This window comes from Leptonotus elevatus, chromosome 20, assembly GCF_054856555.1.
Source record: "Leptonotus elevatus isolate MCC_2025b chromosome 20, RoL_Lele_1.0, whole genome shotgun sequence".
In the NCBI taxonomy this organism is placed as follows: domain Eukaryota; kingdom Metazoa; phylum Chordata; class Actinopteri; order Syngnathiformes; family Syngnathidae; genus Leptonotus; species Leptonotus elevatus.
The window spans coordinates 16,564,688-16,587,773 of NC_141258.1; the positions used below are offsets into that span (position 1 = coordinate 16,564,688).

The following is a 23,086-nucleotide window of genomic DNA, read 5'->3' on the forward strand; positions in this document are numbered from 1 at the left end:
ATAAAGCACTTTCTACAGCTGTGTAATGTACAGCTATGAAAAGTAAAAATACATATTACCCAGGGGGCAAAACCCCTATTTTTTGGAAAACAGACACGGAATGTTGTTAAAGGTTTTTGCACCAGAAATTATATCTAGGACCTTTAAGGATCACAACCTGGGTGGACAACCCGGTCAACGAGCTACTGGAAAGCTACAGAGGGCCAAAACCCCTCTTTTTGGGATATGTTCCTGCTGAAATGATGTAAATGCAAATTTTTAGGTACTACAATGGCATTAATAGTCCTACAATTTTCAAATTTGGCAGAGTATCCTGACACATAGGGGAAAACAGGAAAAAAAATTGGGGCTCCTCTATTTTAAGATAACCCTTAACATCCCAAATTAGACAAAAAACAAACAAACAATTTCCCGCCTAAAAAATGCTCATGAAAATGAGCATTTTCAGTACTTTATGGTAAATATCTATGCCTAGCATGAATATAGAAAGCTTCCCAAATTCATAAGCTTCCATTTGAGTCCAAGATGGCCTTTCTATCTCAAATATTGCATTTGCTGTGGCCAAAAGTCAACTTCTACTGCATAGCCCAAATTGAAAAGAAACATGGAATGTTCTAAAAGGTTTTGCACCAGAAATGATATCTAGAACCTTCAAAGATCACAACCTGAGTGGAAAATCCAGTCAACTGTTTACTGAAAAGCTACAGGATGGGTCCAAATAAACAACCTTGCCCTCAAATAAGCAAGACTCAGGTGAATAGGGTAAAAACGACAACTACAACGAAACAACTAATAGATATTGCCATGAAACATGCCCAGTTGATTATCTTAGTTTAAAACTTTTTTTTTATTACACGTTTTCAGAAATATAGTGTTTAAAAATGCAAATGACTCATTATGTAAATAAATATTGTCACATTTGCATAACGTTTCTGGATTTCTGTATTGTAGATCAAACTAAATTGAGTAAAATTTAGGTAGGACTGGCAACTTAATACCATGCTATCATTTTTGCATATCAGTGCCTCAGTGTTTATGAAAAATATTCTATTTTGATAAAGAAAGAAAAAAATCCCGGCAGAAAAACATTTATTTTCAACTACATTTTCATAAATTGAACACTAAGTAACCATCTTCTTAGCCAGAACTAGAAAAACAAGATTGAGTTTTTTTCAGAATTACATTTCCAAATTACAACAGTTCTTAGTATTAATGTGTATATATTTTTTCTTGTTTTCTGATTTACTACTCATATCACTCTACTCCAATGTGGTAGTGTTGTGGCGGCTGTGGCTCAGGGTGTAGAGACGGTTGTTCAGTAACAAGAAGGTCGGCTGTTCAATCCCCGCTCTCCCCAAGTCATGTGTCGTTGTGTCCTTGGGCAAGGCACCTCACACACATTGCCTTCAGTGCTACTCACACTGGTGTATGGAAGGTGCAAATGTTTACCGCCACCTCAGTGTGAATGTGTGAGTGCATGAATAATGTATCCATTCAATTGTAAAGCGTCTCTGAGTGTCTAGAAAAGTGCTATATAAATCCAATGCATTATTATTATTGTTAGTGTTGAACTTGCTTGCAACTGATAACAGAAGGATATCTAAATTGAGTGTTCCTAACGAGTTTGCCTCATGTAGTTCATACAATCTACACTAAAAAACTTTGAAGCTTTCCACAACACATAATGTTTAATGTTTATCATCCTCAGTGTTGTCACTAACGCATTACTAATTAACGCGTTATTGGAATCTGAGTACTTTCTTTCAATAACGAGCAATCTAACACATTCATTTTTCCAACCCAGCTGCTGACAGCAGCACAGTCTTTTAAGACCCATAAACTAGGGTGGCATTGATGGTTATGGTATGTTGTCATGGTGAAGAAGCACTCTGGTGACCTTTTGTCATGGTCGATCACCGTATAGGACCTCAGTGGCAGAGCTCAACAGGCAGCTGTCCATCCTGATTGATGAATTGCTCATGGCAAAACAGTAAACAAAATTCGAGCCCTGGCATTGACCAGGCACTATCACACCAATATGGCCATCATGATGTTTAATTTCAGACATGAGGCTTTGTGATTTGAAGATTGCGTTGTGTTTATGGTAGCTATGTCCACTTAATGTTATTGCTCTGTGAGACTGGTGTCAGAAGGCATACTTTTTCCTCTTTTTTTTTTTTTACTTTCCAAGGGGTGCTGTTGAGTGAGTTTTGTCAGGTTTGTGTAATGTAGTGCAAGCGCTTGCGTGAATAAATACAACAACAAAAAAGACTGGCGAAAGGCCGATGTGAAAACAGAAGCGAAATTACTTTTAACAAACAAAGGTAGGTGGACGGAAAGCAACAAAAGGAAGACATGTGAAAACAAACAACAGGGGGGGGGGGACTGCAGCGTAGAAGTTCTATTGGTAGGAACTAGAACAATCCCAGGAGCATGAGCTTCACAATATCCCATTGCTGGACCTTTTCAAACAAACTCAACTTGTTTCACACAACTTTTGATGTTTTGTGTCCTCTGTTCTGTGTTTCGTTTGTCCACTTTGTTTATAGGGTTGGATTTTGTACTGTATAAATCAACAATAACTCCCCATCTTTTTCCCATTTTCTTGCACCTAAATTTCCCAATAATAACAACTGCCAGCAGATATGATGCAGGAGACTCCGCCCACTGATACACTCTAAGGAAACTTCAAAAACAAAAATACCCACAAGAGGGCATCAACAAAATATGACTGTGACTTTAAGAATAATAGTACACACAAGAATTCTGAGGGGACATTTTCCTGCCTGATGAAAAAGATCCAACTTCTTAGAATTTGGAACATTTTGGAAAAGGAAATTAGTAAGCTTCTCGACAGTTTCTGTTGAGACATGGCGAAAGTGAATGTAGCATTAACTGGTGTCCAGAACTGTTCAGTTGGAATCAGTTGAGTCACTAGCATCACTGCTTTTGTTATCTATAAATAGTTGACAGTATGACACAATTTGACCTCTTGAAGCTGGGATTTGTAATTTGTAATGCAACAGAAGCAACTACGGAAGGAACTATATGCTACCAACATATGTTGATACCTCTGGCTCGCGTGTGAGGGTTGGTGCAGCCCTCCAAAGATATGCCTGGAAAGACCATCAATGACTCACCGCAAAGCCTGCCAAGGTGGAACACGTTCTAGCCAGCATTTTTCTCAACTGTCTCCAGACTCAGACACTGACAATTATGTTTTTTTCCCGACCAGAAATATCTACGTCCCTGAATGAATACTGACTGATGTTCAGAGGTGGCAAATCCAAGTCCAGAAAGTAAAAACCCTGGAGCTCTAGCTAGGGAGATAGCTAGCTAGCACAAGGGGCCAAAGCCAAACTGTGGCAGGGTTTTTACTTTTTGGACCTGGATTTGCCACCTCTGCCAATGTTAAATTAAACTGTGAATGTGTTACATATTTAAATCATTCATGTTTGGAGTGTATATAGTGCAAATTAAATCTGAAATAAGTATTTTTTCATACTTCCCATTCAGGTATGTATCAGACCACGGACCCATGGAGTACCGCTCACTGTGCCAACACAAACTGCTCACATCTATGCAACTCCCAGGCTCCACTTCCCGAATTTATGCCCCAAGTCAGCTGGAATGGACCACTAACAAAAAGAAAGGCACAATGCTTATAGATGTATATACATTCAATGGTAAGACAATTGCCAATGTTGGTCTCTCCAACAAACTAACAATTGCAAGCAATGATTAACCGCCCTTGCACCACCATTTTCAAGGCTTATTCTTGAAATGATCGTCAAACTTTAATGCTACTCTCAGCAAAGGCAAAAAAGCAAATAAATTTGATTTGTAACAGCTGTTATTAGTGAATTCCAGGTCTGACCATAAAATTAATACCCATCCATTGCTGCGCGTGCGCGCGGTTTCTATAATTGAGCAATTGCATCTTAATGTCTCATCTATACAATGCTCTGTAGCTGAGGCCATAATTATACAGTACATATAGTTCAAATAATACAGATAACATTAAAATCAATGTACATAAACGACCTACACTCACTAATAACACTTAATTCTAACTCATGCACACATTGTGAATCGAGTCAATTTGTAGATTAACTCTAACCTTGCTCACGCAAGATATATTCTCGTGGTATTTGTGAGTTCACAAACTCCCGAGAATCCATCTTGTACCGCTCCCATTGATTTCCACCGATACAAACCACTGGTGGTTCGGACCAATCACAGAGCGACATTGTATTTGGGGGCGGGATATGCAGCTGTGACAAAAACAAGAAGCGGCAAAGCCGAGGGAAGAAACAAACCAAACATGGCGACATCGGTGGACGAATGCGTGGACGCTGCAATTAAGTCTGTTCTCGCTGAATTAGTCTCTTGTATCCGCATATCAACATTGCAAAACCGACAACATAAACTCAACGCCATGATATCAGCTAGTCACAACAGTCGCACATTGGTGATGACATTTTCATCCTTTGCCGTGATTGGTCGAACCAAAAGTTAGGTAGACGTGCACACGATTCTGCTTCGTCCAATCAGCTCGAAGTGTTGTACAGCTATTGCCAGGCTAGATTAACTCTAAATATGTTATGTTCCGCTTCATCTGGCAATTAGCATGGGTCTTAAACGTAGGCGGCCAAGACATGCCTACTTAAAATTAAAATGCACTAATAAACTAAACACGAGAGGGTGCTGGAACTGCACAAATGGAAAATAATAATAATGTATCAGATTTATATAGCGCTTATTTGGACACTCAAAGATGCTTCGCAATGGATACATTATTCGTGCGCTCACACATTGACACTCTGGCGGCAGTAAGCTACTTAAGGAGCCACACAGCTGCCCTGGGGCAGGCTGACTGTAACGTGGCCTTTTTAATAGATGTGCTGCGTTTAATATCATAACATGACTGTGGGCGACTCTTTACCTTGTCAGATGCGCCGGTTGTCCACTTGTACACAACTTTGATCGCTACAAAAGGCTGCAGCTTTGTCCGCTTTATTTGCCGCTAAAAGCAAACTTGATGATGGTTGTAAGATGTCCAATATGTTCAGATGGGTTCATCATGCTTTCCAAAAGGATCAACGTGTGTGTGTGTATGTGCATTTCTGCAGTCAGCAAAGAGTAGGATCTCCCCATTCCCCCTCTGACAGTTCAAAGAAGACCTTCCGCCAAGTGAACAGCTGATTTGATCACTTGTGCTGTATGAACCACACCCACACCACGTGACAAGTATCCTATTTGCTAATTAATTCACCAGAAATACTTCCAATACAATTAGCTCATTCACTGCCGGCCATTGTCACTGAAGCCACCCCCTTCGCTCCCAACTGTTTTACTGGAGTTTGACTGATTTTGCAAGGTCCACAGAATATTCTGTTCTATTGCTTTAAAAACATGGAACCTACCAAAAGAAAGATTAGAGTCTCTTTTTTCATCAGGACAAAAAAGTATATTTGTATCTGTATCTGTTTTGCTGCAATTAGCATTAGAATATAGCTAGGTTTCATCATTATTCACAAACCTGTTGAAAAGACTGCCAAAAAGAGCTTGTCGGCCCTGGCTGATCTCTTATACTCTGCTGCCACCTGCTGCCGTTTTTTTTAAATAACTACCATTGTTTGAGGCTGCCTCTTCATGTCAAAAGCTGTATCAAATCCTTATGTATGCGCTAGCAAAAAAACAACAACAAAAACGTACAAAATACGTGCAAGACAAAGTATTTAAAAATGTATTTATAAGTTTTGAGGTTTGAATAAATTAATCTATATGCATGTACAGTGCAATTACAATGATATTGTGGCCATTTTAATATCGCAATATTGCCAATATCGTTACATCCCTACTAGGAACATGATTTATTTTCCTGAGAAAGAAACATTACAAGAGGGTTAATTTGCTATTTGCAGAAATTAAAAAGGGTCTAAATTGCAAGTACTTAGTATACTCCAAATATGTCTAGCACATTTGTGTTTACAGCACCAAATGTATTCTATTAAGGATTCATTTATTTCTATTTTACCATAATTTCACATGAAAGTCAGTTGTTTATGGCATGTCTAGTGGAAACGTTTAATATCCTCACTTCTAGAAGAGAAGGTCACAACTGAAGTGGAGTCCTGGACCACAGGAGAAAAGCTGGCCTCATGGCTTCTCCATGTCAGGTGCTTTATATCAGTATATTGACAGCAAACGTTCTCTGCATGAAGTATACAGATATTCTGTACATGTATTCAATCAATTATTTACTGATATTTATTTCATAGAGGTGTGATGGAGGCAAGAGAGGGATGGTCTGTGTCTCTTCTGACTGACGATGGTTGGTCTGATTTGCCTGGATCAGACTTTGTCATGGATCTGCTGGCTGGAGCTGAGGCAGAAGTACTACCACCAGGCACGCCCTCATCAAACAATTCTGACTATCTATTCAGAATCCAGGATGGCCGGTAGGCTATAAGATATACTTTGTTTATGGTGCCCGTTTAGAAACAAGGAATAAATCTACTGCTTCCTTTCCCACTCCTTATCATTTTCAAAGGACACCAGTTACAGATCTTGATGACTTTATTCCGCCAGCACCTGCCATTGAAGCTCCAGGAGTTCCTCATTTTCAGGGAATGCCATGGGGAAGAGACTATCCACAGGAAGGTATCAACATGATTCCACCACTTATAATAAAAAACTTCTTTTTTTTTTCACCCTGGTACCTATTCAAATAATAATTTCAGTTTATCCAAAAAAATAATCCTTATTTGCAGGCCAACGTCGGCAGATGGATGCCTATGTTGATAACTTGTTTGACCTGGACCAAGGACAACCGGTTAGTGTGATCAGAATGAAAATAAAGGTTTTTATTTGCCTGTACCTATTAAGCCTGAACTTTACATAAACAGCACAGACTTAAATTTTCTGAAAAAGATTCCTTACGGCAGAACAGATTTAAAGACCGATTCACACAGTCCTTACATGTTGACTGTCAAAACTTGTAATTGATTAAATTTCTTTTTCAAATGATTTTATAACCCTGATAATTAAAACATAGGTGATTCTTATTTTTCTAATTTGAAACACCTGAATTTTACTGTACATTATGAATTTTTGTCGTGGGACAAGACACACATCCCACGGGATTGAGACAAAAAATAAATTCGTGCAAAATTTGTAATATAAAACAAATGCCTAATATAAATTTTCCAGTTTTCAAAATGTGTTCTTTTTATTGAGCAGACTGCAAGAAAATTTACGATCTAGCACTCAAGTGCAAATGTAAACAAAAACAGGAGAGTCACTTTTGTTACAGGCCCATTTTTGAAATGCTGCTGCCATACAATGACAGCTGCAGCCGAGATCTTTCCTCTTACTGAATAGTTTTAGGGCTGCAGCTCTTAAATATTTTGGTATTGGTATATCCTTTATATATATTTTTTGCTGAATGGACAAAATAGTAATTATATTATAAACTAGAGCTGCGAGCACTGTGGGGTACTTCGTAAGGATTTTTTGACAAATTTTCAATTGGATCCATTCAACGGGCTCGGTGTAGTTGATGAAAATGTGAAAAAGGAAAAGAAAAATAAGACATTTTTTGTCGCCACTACGTGGCACTCTATATATATCCAAAAATGATCATATACTGTAGTACATGCCTTCAGGCCGTGACTATTTATATACATGTGAAGATTCCTCTCTCCCGCGTTGCAATTAATCAGAGATTTAGGAGGTTGTTTCCACCGGCCGCTATTAGACTGTCGAACAGACCTTGTTAATGTGCATTTTAGGGCTATTGTTAGTAATTTTCTAAACTTATTCTATCTTATGTTATGTGTTTTTTTATGTGCTGATTTTGTGTATGATATATGGATGAACATTTTTCCCCTCTGGGAATTAATAAAGTACTTACTCATCCTAACCTACCCTAGCTTTCTTAAAAAGTTCAACAGTGGGGATAAGTTGTTACACATAAGAATGAAGGAATATTTGACGTGTCTTTGGACGTACCCCCCAAAAATACCCCGTCAGCGCTGTTAAACAACGCCAGCATGCTGTCATCTTCTGATCCCCCACTCGCATGCCAACGCTGTCATACTCCATACGGAACCCTAATTTTCCCCACACATTGGTTTTAAATGAAGCTGGGGGGTCTTCAATCGCCTCTGGCGCATCTGAAGTCGCCACAACGCCATTTTTTTCCTTCTTGTTAGTTTTGTTTACTGCCAGTTGGCAAACTGATTTAGGTTCATTACCACTACCTTGTTTGGAGTGCAGATACTGCAATGAAGTTGTGTATTTGTCACATGACTGTATGCACTGAACTGTGAAGTTCAAATTGAAACAGTTCTGAACAAATACGAGAACTGTTACACCCCTATTCATCATGGCAGGAAGGAAACAATTATTGCAGGTCCATAAAATATTACTGGTCTGTGAAGAGAACCACAGCTGTAGTGCATCTTCTTTCTCGCATGCACACACACACGGACACAATGCCCCAAGTCCGACCCTACTGCTAGATTCTTACAAAAATTACTACAGTCTTGAGATATTATCTACAAATATATATTTATTATTGTATATTACAACAGCTATGAACACTTTGAAGATGACAACAAAACCATAGTAAAGCTCTTTTTGAGTAGTAGAGTAGACTGTGGTAGCTTGCATGATGGTGTCATGTATGTCTACAAACTTAGTACAGTCCTACTTTGATTTGAAGAGAGTTGCTGTTGTTGCCCAAAAAACCTACCTTGAAGAAAACAGCATGCTATATTTGGTCAGCTTTAATTTCTTCATGTATTGTAGATGAACAATGCTCCATGGTTAAGGTCTATTTAGGGGTGCTGGAGAGGAGGGTCCATCGTAAAGTTGAATCCCGGATTCTGGAGGAGCTGTGTGGTTTTCGTCTCGGCCGTGGAACAGTGGACCAAAGCTACATCCTCGGCAGGGTTCTCGAGGGTGCATGGGAGTTCACCCAACCAGTCTACATGTGTTTTGTGGACTTGGAGAAGGCGTTCGACCGTGTCCCTTGGGGAGCTCTGTGGGGTGTGCTCCGGGAGTACGGTTAAAGTATCACTGGTTGTCACTCCCATCTAAGTAGGGTGAAATTCATTCTCGCTTAGGGATTATTTAGTGATCTAATGGTCACTGAGCTGGTCGGGCTGGGACCGAGCCCTCTGATATGGGCTGTTTGGTCCCGGTACGACCAGTGTCATAATTTGGTCCGCATTGCTGGCAGTAAGTCGGATTTGTTTCTAGTGAGGGTTGGACTCTGCCAAGGTTGCGCTTTGCCCTTTGATTCCGTTCATGACTTTTTTGGACAAAATTTCTAGGTGCAGCCGAGGTGTTGAGGGAGTCTGGTTTGGTGGCCTCAGCATTGCATCTCTGCTTTTTGCAATGATGAGGTGCTGTTGGCTTCTTCAAGCCGCACTCTCCAACTCTCAATGGATTAGTTTGCAGCCGAGTGTGAAGCGGTTGGGATTAAAATCAGCACTTCCAAATCCGAGACCATGTTCCTTAGTCAGAGTGCCCTTTCCGGGTTGGGGATGAGATCCAGCCCCAAGTGGAGGAGCTCAAGAATCTTGGGGTGGGCAGGATGGAATGGTAGCTCGACAGGCAGATCGGTGCAGCGTCTGCTGTGATGCAGAGTCTGTATCAGTCCGTTGTGGTAAAGAAGGAGCTGAGCCAAAAGGTGAAGCTCCTGATTTACTGGTCAATCTGCGTTCCTACCATCACCTACGGTCATGAGCTGTGAGTCGTGACCGAAAGAACAACATCCTGGATAAAAGGATGTCCAGGCTGTCCCTTAGAGATAGAGTGAGAAGCTCAGTCATCTGAGAGGAACTACACATCAAAGCCACCAGAAAGCGAACCTTTATCAGATCTTCTATTATGTGTTTATTTAGCGCAAGTCGGGAAACAAAATATGACAGTAATCGCTTTGGCTTGCAAACAGGAAGCTGCAGCTATTACTTTTGTTTCGCTGCTGCCGCATCACTAGTCAAAGAGGTAGCAGTTGATCCGAAATGCTGATGGGCATGACTGTGCATAACTGGAGCTCATAGGAGGGAGCACATAACTCCAATTCTGGCCTCGCTTCACTGGCTCCCTGTCCATTTTAGACTGAACTTTAAGATTCTTTTGTCTTTAAATCTTTAAATGGTCTTGTTCTACCTTGCCGCGCTGAGCTCCCCCACACGACATATCTGCCTGGTGCCTACTGGAAGTACCAAGGACTAAGCGGCACCTCAGGGGATCAAGCTTTTTCCATTGCCTGTCCAACCCTTTATAATTACCTTCCCTTAAATGTTAGACAAGCCCACTGTCTGTCCATTTTTAATACGGTTCTTAAAACACATTTTCAGTCTCTGGATTTTGACTCAGCATTGCTTTATTTGCCTGTGTTTACTGTTTTTGTGTTATTAATTTATTATTGTAATTGTGGTTGTTTTAAAGTGCTCTATAAATAAAGTTGAATTCATGCCATTAGTATATCGTTAAGCTATGCACTAATGTTAAATATAGGCTACTAAATGTAATGTTTATTTACAAAAATGTGACTCAAAATGAATATGCATAAATATGACCAACACATTTGTTTTGTGTAGGACATGGACAGAGTAGCTGTGCTCAACCGCAGGATGAGAGGTGGAGGAGGCATTGGACCCATGCAGCCTGGTTTATACAGTAATGGTACAACACCATCTCCACAAAATGATCTGCTGACCATAAGTTACTACAGGGCAGGCTTCCTCAATCCTGTCCTCAAGGGTTTGAGTCCTGTAGGGTTTAGAGGTTTCTCTCCTCAAACACACCTGATTCACATAATCAGCTCATCAGCGAGCGCTGCCTGTTAACAATCCTGATCTTTAAAATCAGGTGTGTTGGAGGACGAAAACATCTAAAACCTGCAGGACCACACACAGGACCAGGAATGAGGAAACCTGAGTTACTGTATGAAATACACCAATTATAAGCAAATGAAAAATAATATATTTACAACTAATTAAAGTTACTGAGTTTCAAAGTCCCGATTTTATTTTTATTTTTTTATTTTATTTTTTTACAGTTCATCATGTTCAACTCTTGCTTTTAAGCTGTAGTCTGTCCCAGGTGCCTTTTACCTAGGACACTTTACTCTCACATTTGCTCCATACTCAATCATTCATTCAGTCATTACTTTCACTCTCCTGTTATAATCAACTGATTCAATGTAATCAGAACTCATTCTGTTTTCTAGGTATGCCTGCTTTAATGCCAGGTTATCCTGTGGGTAAGTGACTGAAACCCTTAAAGCCCCACTAATAAAGTTTTGAACCTTCAATTTATATTTTCAGAATTCTGCTGTTGAAACATTGACTATACAGCTAGATTAATGAAACCTTTGTCATGGCCTGAGGAGGTCTGTATCATTTTTACTGGCACTAAACTACTTTGAGGAGGATGGTGGGAACACTGCCACAAAAAAACACACTACAAACATGCAGACTGATTTATGGCAAACGTCACGTTCCCGTTTCCCCATTCGTTCAAAAGACGGAAGTTGAGTCAAACGTCTACGCGTGATTACTGTAGTCATGGGGAAGCTGCAAAACAACCTGAGAAATAAAGATTTTTATCTGAGGAGTCAAAAAAAAAGAAAAAAAAAGAAAAAAGGAGCCTACCTGGATAAAAGCACAGTACAGGATTAATATTGCCCCACATTCACTCGCTGGCGTGTGGTCAAAGACGAGGGGGTATTTCCAACCGACACTGGTAGGTAAGCTTTCCATGCTAAAATCACAATGATTATGCTAATGTTAGCTATTGAAAATTTGCGTGGTAGCAATAAATAGCCATCAGCTTGATAGTTGGCCGTTCCACACTGACCCGACCAGCCACGCAACACTCAAAATTATTAGAACAAACTCGGTTGTGTTGTGTGCTTTATTATTTACGAGTGCTTGTGAATGCAACGCGGGAAGTGAGGGAGGGGGAGCGCAGCCGCTTGTGTGCTAACAATAAAAAATTTAACACCAAACAACATCTGCTGCATACTTGAGAAACGTTACAGTACTGTAAAAAATAAATAAAATGAAAATAGATTACAGGGTAGTCCTCAATTTACGAACACAGTGGGTTCCATGATGTTGTTTGTCAGTCACATTTGTTTGTAACTCGAATGACATTACTCACAGTAAATTAAATAAAAAAAATTATACAGGCCAATGCAATAAAAACAAAAATAAATATGCTTACTGTACATAGATGGTGGAGGAGCTGAGTTAATTTGAGGCTGCTGAAGTGGAAGTCATTGTTGGGTGTAATGTTCTTAGGAAAGTATGTTTTCCGACTGTCCATGAATGTGATTGGCGCCAGTCAGATTCAAGTGATTTTGAAGCTGAAGAGATATTGTATGTTTTGCTACTACGCCGACAATGTTCATAAGACGGATGTTCGTAACTTCCATCCAACTACAGGCTACCAAGAGTAATCAACGAAAACTGAATAGTCCTTTGTGTTACTTTAAAGCACAAGTGTAAAACTCAAGGCCCGTGGAAAGGATCCAGCCTGTGAAGCCAGGTCTGATAGCTGGACATAATTTTGCCTTGATTTTACACCAAGTTATCCACCATAAATGGTAATGAGGGTACACTATGTTAAAATGGGATAATATATATCAGAAGAACTTGAAATTGTTTGTGGTGTTTCCTAGGGCTCCGTATTGGGTCCAATGCTGTTCAATGTATATATAAAGGGCATTTTTAATGTATGCCAACCACTAAAACCTATACTATTTGCAGATGATACTAACATACAGTAGTAATAATTATAATAACTTGTAACAACTGTGAACATTGAGTAAAAATCTATCAAAAAGTGAATGGACATAAATAATCTCTAAATTTAAACAAAATAAAATAAATGATGTTCGGTAATTTTAACAATAATTTTAATTCTGAATTACCAATAACTATTGAAGGTGTCCAGATTGAAAATGTAAATGAGATTAAATTTTTAGGAGTTACGGTATAATTGACAACAAATCAACATGGGCTTTCCATGCCAGACATATAAAGACAAAAGTCTCCAAAAGCCTCTCAATTATGAATAAAGTGAAACATTGCTTAAAAGAAAATGCACTTTGTATGCTCCATTACACGTTGGTATAACCATACTTCACCTACAGTGTCAAAGTGTAGGGAAACACTTTAGTGACAATGTATTCTTTAGTAATCCTACAGAAATGGGAAATGCGGATTTTTCATAAAGTCGGATGTTCTTCATCGCACTCATGGTCTGTTTATTCAGTCAGTTGTTTAAATTATTGACCTTGTAATGTATAATAGATTAATACTCCTATATAAAGCATTCCACAAATTACTACCAACTAACTTACAACATATTTTCATAATAATAGAGAAAGTTTATGATAATTAAAGAGGATACAGAGATTTGACATTACCTAAATTTAGAAACTGCTCATAAAAGTTTTTGTGTGTCTTTACATGGAGTCAAACTTTGGAACAGTCTGTATGTGCACCACAAGCAATACCAAATTTTTCACAGATTCAAACTGCTGTATAAGCATATGGTCTGGTTACAGTACAGTATTTGGAAGGAGGGTCTTACATCAATACTCTGTCTGATTTGTATTAGTGTGTGATTGCTGTTCATTGCCGGCATATTGTCTATATACTTGTGTATCTTACTAATACATATATGTGCTGTTGTGTGCTTTTGATTTGTTTCGAGTTTGTCTCTTACCAAAGATAGTATTGTTACACATGTGAAAGTATTCATCAATAATCTTAATGCCTCAATGTGATTTATGTCTAGGAATGCCAATCAGCCCTTCAATGCCAAACTATAGTACAACTCCCATGATCCCAGCTATGACAGGTATGCACACGATGCCAGTTACTAGTTCAGCATTTCAATTCTGGATTTGTTTGTATGTTGATTGTTAAAGGGATACTTTACTAATTTTACAATTTTCAGCAGTAAAAAGTTAATATTTTGTTTTTAATGAATTTGATAACTTTCTCATGTACAATTAACACATTTAAAAACACATTTTAACACTTGCTGTTGACTGAAAATGACATCACGTGTTGAGGGCTCAGGTAACAACCAATCACGGCTTACTTAAGGTGTTATGCCCCTCCCGTCGAAAATTACGAGTCCAAGTGTTTCTTGTTACAACAGACATTTATTGCAGTTAAGCATGCCACGAGAACTGTACAAAATACAGAAAACACCATATTAAAGAGCAAAATAATACAAAATCATTCTCATAGAGAACATAAAGATATAAACAAATCAAAAAACAACTTCCGTTTGCCATATAGGTATATATATATATATATATATATATATATATATATATATAAAAATAAGCCTACTAGCGATGATAGCATGCTAACGGACTAGTGCTAGTGAGCTAACGATAGTACACTACTTCCAAAAGGCATCGTAAATACTAACAGAAAGAGTGTAAATGATTGCAAATATGTTACCTCATTGTACAACCTAAACTGGTTGCCAGCCAATCCAGGGCACATGTAAAAACAGTGCAATCAAATCACAGTAACAGCCACCAACAGTTGAACTGCTATTATTGCCAAAGTCATAAACAACAAATTAAGCTATAAAGTGCTTAAGGTCAAAACAAAACTGTATAAATATTAATAATAATGTATTTTCCCAAGACATTTACTCCTGGTCTGCCACTGCATACTTTTCAGATAATCTATTATTTTGTAGCAGTTGTTCATTTACGGTCAAGTGTAAAGAAACTCTTTGCATCTTCTTCTTCTTCTTTTCCTTTCGGCTTTTCCCTTCAGGGGTCGTCACAGCGAATCAGTTGCCTCCATCTAACCCTGTCCTCTTTAACTACATCCATAAACCTCCTCTTTGGTCTTCCTCTAGAACTAAACTCAGCATCCTTTTGCCAATATACTCACTATCTCTCCTCTGGACATGTCCAAACCATCTCAGTCTGGCTTCTCTGACTTTATTTCCAACGCCTCTAACATGTGCTGTCCCTCTGATGTACTCCTTCCTGATTCTATCCATCTTGGTCACTCCCAAAGAGAACCTCAGCATCTGCCTCATTGGCACTGTCTCCAGACCAAACAACATCGCTGTTCTCACCACAGTTTCATAAACATTTCCTTTCATTTTAGCTGAAACTCTTCTATCGCACATCACACCTGACACTTTTCGCCACCCTGCCTGCACACGCTTCTTCATTTATTTTCCACACTCTCCATTGCTCTGGACTGTTGACCCTAAATACTTAAACTCCTCCACCTTCTTGATCTCTTCTCCCTATAACCTCACTCTTCCACTTCAGTCCCCCCCATATTCACACAAATACTCCGTCTTGGTACGGCTAACCTTCATTTCCCTCCTTTCCAGGGCAAACCTCCACGCCTCGAGCTTCTCCTCCACCTGTTCCCTGCTCTCACTACAGATCACAATGTCATCAGCAAACCATGGAGTCCATGGAGATTCCTGTTTAACCTTGTCTGTCATCCGCACATTACCATAACGAACAAGAAGGGGCTCAGAGCTGATCCGTGATGTAGTCCCACCTCCACTTTGAACTCCTCCGTCACACCTACAGCACACCTCACCACTGTTTTACAGTCCTCATATATGTCCTGCACCACTTGAACATACTTCTCTGTCACTCCAGACTTCTTCATACAAAACCACAGTTCCTCTCTGGGCACCCTGTCATAAGCTTTCTCCAGATCTACAAAGACACAATGCAGCTCCTTCTGACCTTCTCTGTACTTCTCTATCAACATCCTCAAAGCAAATACTGCATCTGTCGTACTCTTTTTTTGGCATGAAAATATACTACTGCTCACAAATGTTCTCCTCTGCCCTCAGTCTAGCTTCAACTACTCTTTCCCATAGCTTCATTGTGTGGCTTATCAGCTTTATTCCTCTGTAGTTGCCACAACTCTGCACGTCGCCCTTGTTCTTAAAAATGGGCACCAGCACACTTCTACTCCATTCCTCAGGCATCTTCTTACTGTCTAAGGTCCTGTTGAACAACCCAGTCAGAAATTCTACTGCTACCTATCCTAGACACTTCCATACCTCCACAGGTGTATCATCAGGACCAAGTGCCTTTCCACTCTTCATCCTCTTCAATGCCCTTCTAACTTTATCCTTACTAATCTTTGCTACTTCCTGGTCCATAAGTCACGTCTTCTATTCTTTGTTCTCTCTCATTTTCCTCATTCATCAACTATTCAAAGTACCCTTTCCATCTTCCCATCACACTACTGGCATCTGTCAACACACTTCCATCCCTATCCTTTATTACCCTAACCTGCTGCATGTCCTTCCCATCTCTGTTTCTTTGCCTTGTCAACCTGTATAGATCAGTCTCTCCTTCCTTACTGTCCAACCTAGCATACAAGTTATCGCAAGCCCCTTATTTGGCCTTTGCCATTTCTACTTTCACCTTACGCTGCATTTCCCTGTACTCCTGTCTACTTTCTTCAGTCCTATCAGTGTCCCACTTCTTCTTAGCTAACCTCTTTCTCTGGATCCACTTCTGCACCTCCTCATTCCATTACCAAGTCTCCTTTCCTTCCAAATGACACACCAAGGACTGTCTTACCTATCTCCCTGATCACATTTGCTGTAGTTGTCGAGTCATCTGAAAGCACCTCCTGACCATCCAGAGCTTGTCTCAACTCCTTCCTGAAAGTCATACAACACTCTTCCTTTTTCAGCTACCATCATTCATCCTCTGCCATGCCTTTGCCGTCTTTGTCTTCCTCACCACCAGAGTCATCCTACACACTACCATCCTATGCTGTCTGGCTACACTCTCACCTACCACTACTTTGCAGTCGCTGATCTCCTTCAGATTACACCGTCTACCCAAGATGTAGTTTACCTGTGTACTCCTACCTCCACTCTTGTAGGTCACTCTATGTTCCTGCCTCTTCTGGAAGAAAGTATTCACGACAGCCGTTTTCCATTCTTTTTGTAAAATCAACCACCATCTGTCCTTCTACGTTCCTCTCCTGGATACCAAACTTGCCCATCACCTCCTCATCATCTGTTTCCTGCACCAACATGTCCATTGAAGTTTGCACCAATGACAACTCTCTCACTTCTAGGGAGGCTCTGCATCATTTCATCAAGGTCCAACCAAAAGTTCTCTTTCTCCTCCAGCTCACATCCTACCTGTGGCGCATACCCACTAACAACATTGATCATCACACCATCAATTCCTAGCTTCTGGCTCATCACTCTATCGGACACTCTTTTTACCTCATGGACGTTTCTAACAAACTCCTCCCTTCACGATTACTCTTACTCCATTTCTTTTCCTATATACACCATGATAGACTAACTTGAACCCTGCTCTTAAACTTCTAGCTTTGCTCCCTTTTTACCTGGTCTCCTGAACACTAATTATGTCCGCCTTCCTCCTCTGCATAATGTCAACCAGCTCTCTACCTTTTCCTGTTATAGTTACAAAATTCCAACTAGTCCCTACTCTCAGTCCTAGACTCTTAGTGTTCTTCTCTTTCTTCCTACAAACACACCTTCCTCCTCTCTTTCTTTGACCAACAGTAGTCCAGTTTCCGCCGGCACCCTGTAGGTCAACAGCATCGATGGCGGTCGTTGTTAACCTGGGTCTCGACCGATCCGGTATGAAAGTCATCTTTTTTTTTTTTTTTGCTTAAGCCTGGTTCACACGGCAAGATTTTAAAATTGTCGGCTGACTTCCAAACTCTGAGAGACACCACACGTGAAGAGAAAAAATCACGGGAGTAACGTACCGTGTGTGGTGTGTAGCCACACTGCACAATCAGCACACCACACACGAGCCGAGTTCATTCATGAACGTAACGGGAAGTCTCGCAAAACCTCTCGAGATTAAAGGTGACTTCAGAGTCAAAAAACATGCAGGACCAGTCGCGATACTTCCTGGTTTTCAGCCAAAAACGTGGAATAAAAAGAAAAGGCGTTGTTTAAAGGAGTGTAAATGGGCTCTGGGCGGCGAGGCATTGCTTGCCCTCGGTGCTGGTAGCGCGGGTTCGTGTCCCACTTGGAGACCACATTTATTTATGTAGTATGTGTGTGCGTGTTTAAAAAAAGGAGTGTAATAGCGCAAGCACGGACTTTCTCCTGCTTCATGACTGTTTTGATTTTGGATTCTCCACGGCTTCCTCGCCGGCACGGTTTCTGATTGGCTGCACGTCATTGTCAACCGGCTGCGCGGTGGTTTGTCTTCGGGGCACACCGCACACAGAGCGAAGTCGGGCCAAAAGAATCCAACATGTTGAATATCCCCGATTTCAAGTCGGAGGTCCTTCTGAGCGCCGATATTGGGATGCGCCGTGTGTGATTGTCGGAAGGGGAAATTCAGGGCTAAAATCGGGCCAATTCTCCTGCCGTATGAACCAGGCTTTAGTTGAACTTATGTGGTGGTCCAAATAGCCGGTCCCTTTTGTTATGTAGTGACTCAAAAGACATACCGCTAAATACCAATAGAGGGTGTTAGTGTTCTGGGTTTCTCCCAAGCCTAGGAAGAGAGTGAACTGTTTTGTCGACCTGTTTGTAGTGTTACAGTCACCTGCATTAAAGCCAACACGAATGGACATAATGTGCATGCAGCTGTTCATGAACATACCTCAAGATATTACACCTTTGTTGGTGACGAAGACGTACCTGCCAGCTTTGCACACCAAACATTCTGCCTCGAGTGAAACCCGACCAGCACGGAAGCATGTATATTTCTTCTTGAGGTTATCTGTAAACATAAACTGTCGTTTCAGCATTTTGTAGGTCTGGTCGCCGCATCATTCCTGCTTGACTCTCTTTCAGCCGTTTTTAGAGTGGCGCTTATTACGCGCACATGTGTGGTGATTTTAAACATAACACAGGATTTGATTGGCAGATAATCTGACAAATGACAGCGGGTATAGAGACGCTGTTGCTAATGCAGGTCACACATGCACTAAATCTGCTGCTGAGTAAAAGAGTACTCTTGGAGTGAAACTGCCAGCATAGAGCCATAAACACAAAATCCAGACATTTTACAGGAAATTTGAAAATATGCCCGGATCAATTTTTCAAAAAACAAACCCTCAAAACAACAAAGTTATTACAAATGAATAAAATAAATCTTTATATTTATGATGTAATCAAACTAAACACATTTAATTTTAAAGCTGACTGTCAAGAGTGTGTGTGAAAGTGTGTGCGCTGGATCCCAGAGCGCAGACCACAACTGTATTTACAAAAAAAAGGTTAGACAAGATTTATTTAGCAAATTAAGGAGCGTGGCAAAAACACACGGGAGAATGTATCATAGTAAAACGTGAGAAAAGTCCAACAGAAAGCGCACGTAGCGAGTCGACACCAGTACAAAAGACTGCAATTAACAAAAAGGTTAACTTAAAATGCCACCAGGACAGTATCAACAAAGAGCGCGCAAGAGGTCTAAGCCAATGCGGAAAAAGACAAGACTAAGCGGGTAACAATACAAAGCGAGTACTAAGCAAAACCAGGGATTAGAAGTCATCGTAAACAGCAAGCAAGGCAGCGAGGAGAATACTTCGACGCCACCTGTCCGCAGCGGCTCATCTTATAAGACCAACTAATCATAACACGCCACAAGTGTGTCGGCTCTGCTCACCACCGTCGTCAAGGCAACTGAGGAAGCAAATAAAAAAGTCAAGCGGGTGGCGGTGCCGCAGACAAAGAACCACAACAGTACTACCCATCAAGAGATGCCCCGTGGCGGCCTACCTGGTTTTATGGGATGCAGCGAGTGAAATGCCCGGAGCAACGAAGGATCCAGGATCCAGGAGCGGGGGACGCAGGAGCGTTCCTCAGGACCATAACCTTACCAGTCGACCAGGTACTGCACCCCTTTCCCCCTCCTCCTGGAGTCCAGGATGGTCCTGACAGTGTGTACAGGACCGCCTTCCACGTTCCTCAGCGGAGGAGGTGGCTCCGCCGGTGGGACTGTCTGACACTGGTTTAAGCAGGGAAACATGGAAAACAGGATGGATTTTGAGCGTGGGAGGAAGCCAGAGTCTCACAGTGACAGGATTGACCACGGAGGCAATGTCGAAGAGCCCAATGTAACATGGTCCCAGTTTAGGCTGACGGTGGCCCCCAATGACTTGCAGAAGGCCTTCCATACTCGGGAGACGAATTGGGGACCGCGGTCCGAGACCAGATCCAGGGGATGCCATGGAACCGGAACACCTCCCTCACCAGGATCTTGGCCGTTTCCACACCGTGTGCACTTGGTAGCAGGACACCCAAGGCCGCAGTTCGATGATCGACTTTGTAGTCGTGTCATCGGATTTGCGGCCGCACCTTTTGGACACTCGGGTGAAGAGAGGGGCGGAGCTGTCAACTGATCACCACCTGGTGGTGTTTGGCTCCGATGGCAGAGGAACATACCGGTCAGACCTGGTAAACCCAAACGTATTGTGAGGGTTTGCTGGGAACCTCTGGCAGAATCCCCTGTCAGAAAGAGTTTCAAAGCCCACCTCCGGCAGAACTTCGCCCTTGTCCCGGGGGAGGTGGGGGACATTGAGTCCGAGTGGACCATGTTCCGCGCATCCATTGTCGAGACAGCCAACCGGAGCTATGGCCATAAGACGGTTGGTGCCTGTCGTGGCGTCAAGCTGAAGAAGTAGTCCTTTCGGGCCCTTTTGGCCAGTGGGGCTCTGGAGACAGCTGACAGGTACCGGCTGTCCAAGCGGAAAGCAGCTTCAGCGATTGCTGAGGCAAAAACTTGGCATGGACTTGGGAGGAGTTCGGTGAGGCCATGGAAAACGACTTGCGGACGACTTTGAGGAAATTGTCGTCCACCATCTGGCGTCTCAGGAGAAGAAAGCAGTGTACCATTAACACTGTGTATAGTGGAGATAGGGTGCTGCTGACCTCGATTCGGGACGTTGTGAATCGGTGGGGAGAATACTTAGAAGACCTCCTCAATTCCACCGACACGTCTTCCTTTGAGGAAGCAGAGTCTGGGGACTCTGAGGTGGGCTCTCCTATCTCTGGGGACGAAGTCACTGAGGTGGTTGGAAAGCTCCTCGGTAGCAAAGGCTCTGGATGTTGTGGGGCTGTCGTGGTTGCACGCCTCTACAACATCGCGTGGACATCGGGTACAGTGCCTCTGGATTGGATGACCGGGGTGGTGGTCCCCTTTTTTAAGAAAGGGGACCAGAGGGTGTGCTCCAACTATAGAGGGATCACACTCCTCAGCCTCCCTGGTATGGTCTGTTCAGGGTAGCTGGAGAGGAGGGTCCATTAGGAAGTCGAATCTCGGATTCAGGAGGAGCAGTGTGGTTGTCGTCCCGGTCGTGGAACAGTGGACCAGCTCTACACCCTCAGCAGGGTTCTCAAGGGTGCATGGGAGTTCGTCCAACCAGTCTACATGCTTCAGGAGTATGGTGTACCAAGCCCCCTGATACGAGCTCTTTGGTCCCTTTACGACCGGTGTCAGAGTTTGGTACGCATTGCCGCATAGCCGAGTGTGAAGCGGTTGGGATGAGGATCAGCACCTCCAAATCCGAGACCATGGCCCTCAGTCGGAAAAGGGTGTTGTGCTCTCTCCGGGTCAGGGATGAGATCCTGCTCCAAGTGGAGAAGTTCAAATACCTTGGGATCTTGTTCACGGGTGAGGATAGGAGGGAGCGGGAGATCAACAGGGGGATCGGTTCAGCATATGCAGTGATGCGGGCTCTGTATCGGTTTGTTGTGGTGAAGGAGCAGCTGAGCCAAAAGGCGCAGCTCTCGATTTACCGTTCGATCTACGGTCCTACCCTTACCTATGGTCGCGAGCTGTGGGTCATGACCAAAAGAACAAGATCCCAGATACAAGCGGCCGAAATAAGTTTCCTCCGTAGGGTGTCTGGGCTCTCCCTTAGAGATAGGGTGAGAAGCTCGGTCATCTGGGAGGGACTCGGGGTCGAGCTGCTACTCCTCTGCATGGAAAGGAACCAGTTGAGGTGGTTTGGATGCCTCCTGGACACCTCTCTGGAGACAAGGTTAACTTAAAGTGCCACCATCAAACTATACACAAAGAGCGTACAAGAGGTCTAAGCCGCTGCGGAAAATACAAAATTAAGCGGGTAACAATACAAAGCAAGTACTTAGCAAACGTCATCGTAAGCATCAAGCAAAGCGGCGAGGAGAATGCTTCGACGCCACCTGTCCGCAGCGGCTTGGCTTATAAGGCCAAGTAATCATAACATGCTGCAGGTGTGTCGGCTCTGCTCACCACCGTCGTCAAGGGCAACTGAGGAAGCAAATCAAAAAGTCAAGCGGGTGGCGGTGCCGCAGACAAAGAACCACAACACTGACACTAATAGCAGCTATATAAGATTTACAAGTTGAGCCTTGATCTCAGCTTTCCTAAGGTTTACAAGTTGAACCTTGATTGGTTGTTACCTGAGCCTTTTAATCATGTGATGTCATTTTCAGTCAACAGCAAGTGGGAAAATGCGTTTTTAAAGGTGGTAATTGTACATGAAAAATAACATGATCAAATTCATGACAGACAAAATATTAACTTTTTTATTTAGCTGAAAATTGCAAAATTTGTAAAATATCCCTTTATACTCCCCATGCCTATATTCTTCACACAGGCATGATGATGCCTCAGGCTCTCGTTCCCTCAGTCACTGACCCCATGCAACTGGCAGCAACACAGCAAGCCCTCATCAACCAGCAGGCTCTGTTGATGGTTTGGATAAACACTTTTGAGTCTTTTACCACATCATTTATTTTTCAATCTTTATCTCTAGTTCCCACCTGTCCCTGGTTTCTCTCTGTAGGCCCAGCAGATGACTATGCAAGCAATGACTCTTTCCCAGCAGCAGACACAAGAGCAGCAGAGGTTGAGGGAACAGGAAAGGAAGCAGGAAGAGAAGCAGAGGTTGAGGGAACAGGAGAGGAAGCAGGAAGAGCAGCAGAAACACACGCTCACATCTCCCCAATCTCAACCTGCACGGCAGCCTAATCCACCTGTGCAGAAGGTAAACTGCATGACTACTAAAAACATGAGGTGGGCATTCTGTCA

General features: G+C 42.1%; 1 protein-coding gene across 2 annotated transcripts in view; it reads left to right on the forward strand.

Moving 5' to 3' along the window:
* Nucleotides 1-23,086, forward strand: part of myo15b (myosin XVB) — a 98,677-nt gene that overhangs the window by 15,098 nt on the left and 60,493 nt on the right. For both annotated transcript variants that reach the window (XM_086065237.1, XM_086065238.1), the window contains 10 exons: nt 3,517-3,686; nt 6,110-6,182; nt 6,285-6,464; nt 6,557-6,666; nt 6,777-6,838; nt 10,620-10,704; nt 11,252-11,284; nt 13,831-13,893; nt 22,653-22,750; nt 22,842-23,042. In XM_086065237.1, the coding sequence (XP_085921363.1) occupies nt 3,517-3,686; nt 6,110-6,182; nt 6,285-6,464; nt 6,557-6,666; nt 6,777-6,838; nt 10,620-10,704; nt 11,252-11,284; nt 13,831-13,893; nt 22,653-22,750; nt 22,842-23,042 (1,075 nt within the window). The remainder of the gene's footprint in view (nt 1-3,516; nt 3,687-6,109; nt 6,183-6,284; nt 6,465-6,556; nt 6,667-6,776; nt 6,839-10,619; nt 10,705-11,251; nt 11,285-13,830; nt 13,894-22,652; nt 22,751-22,841; nt 23,043-23,086) is intronic.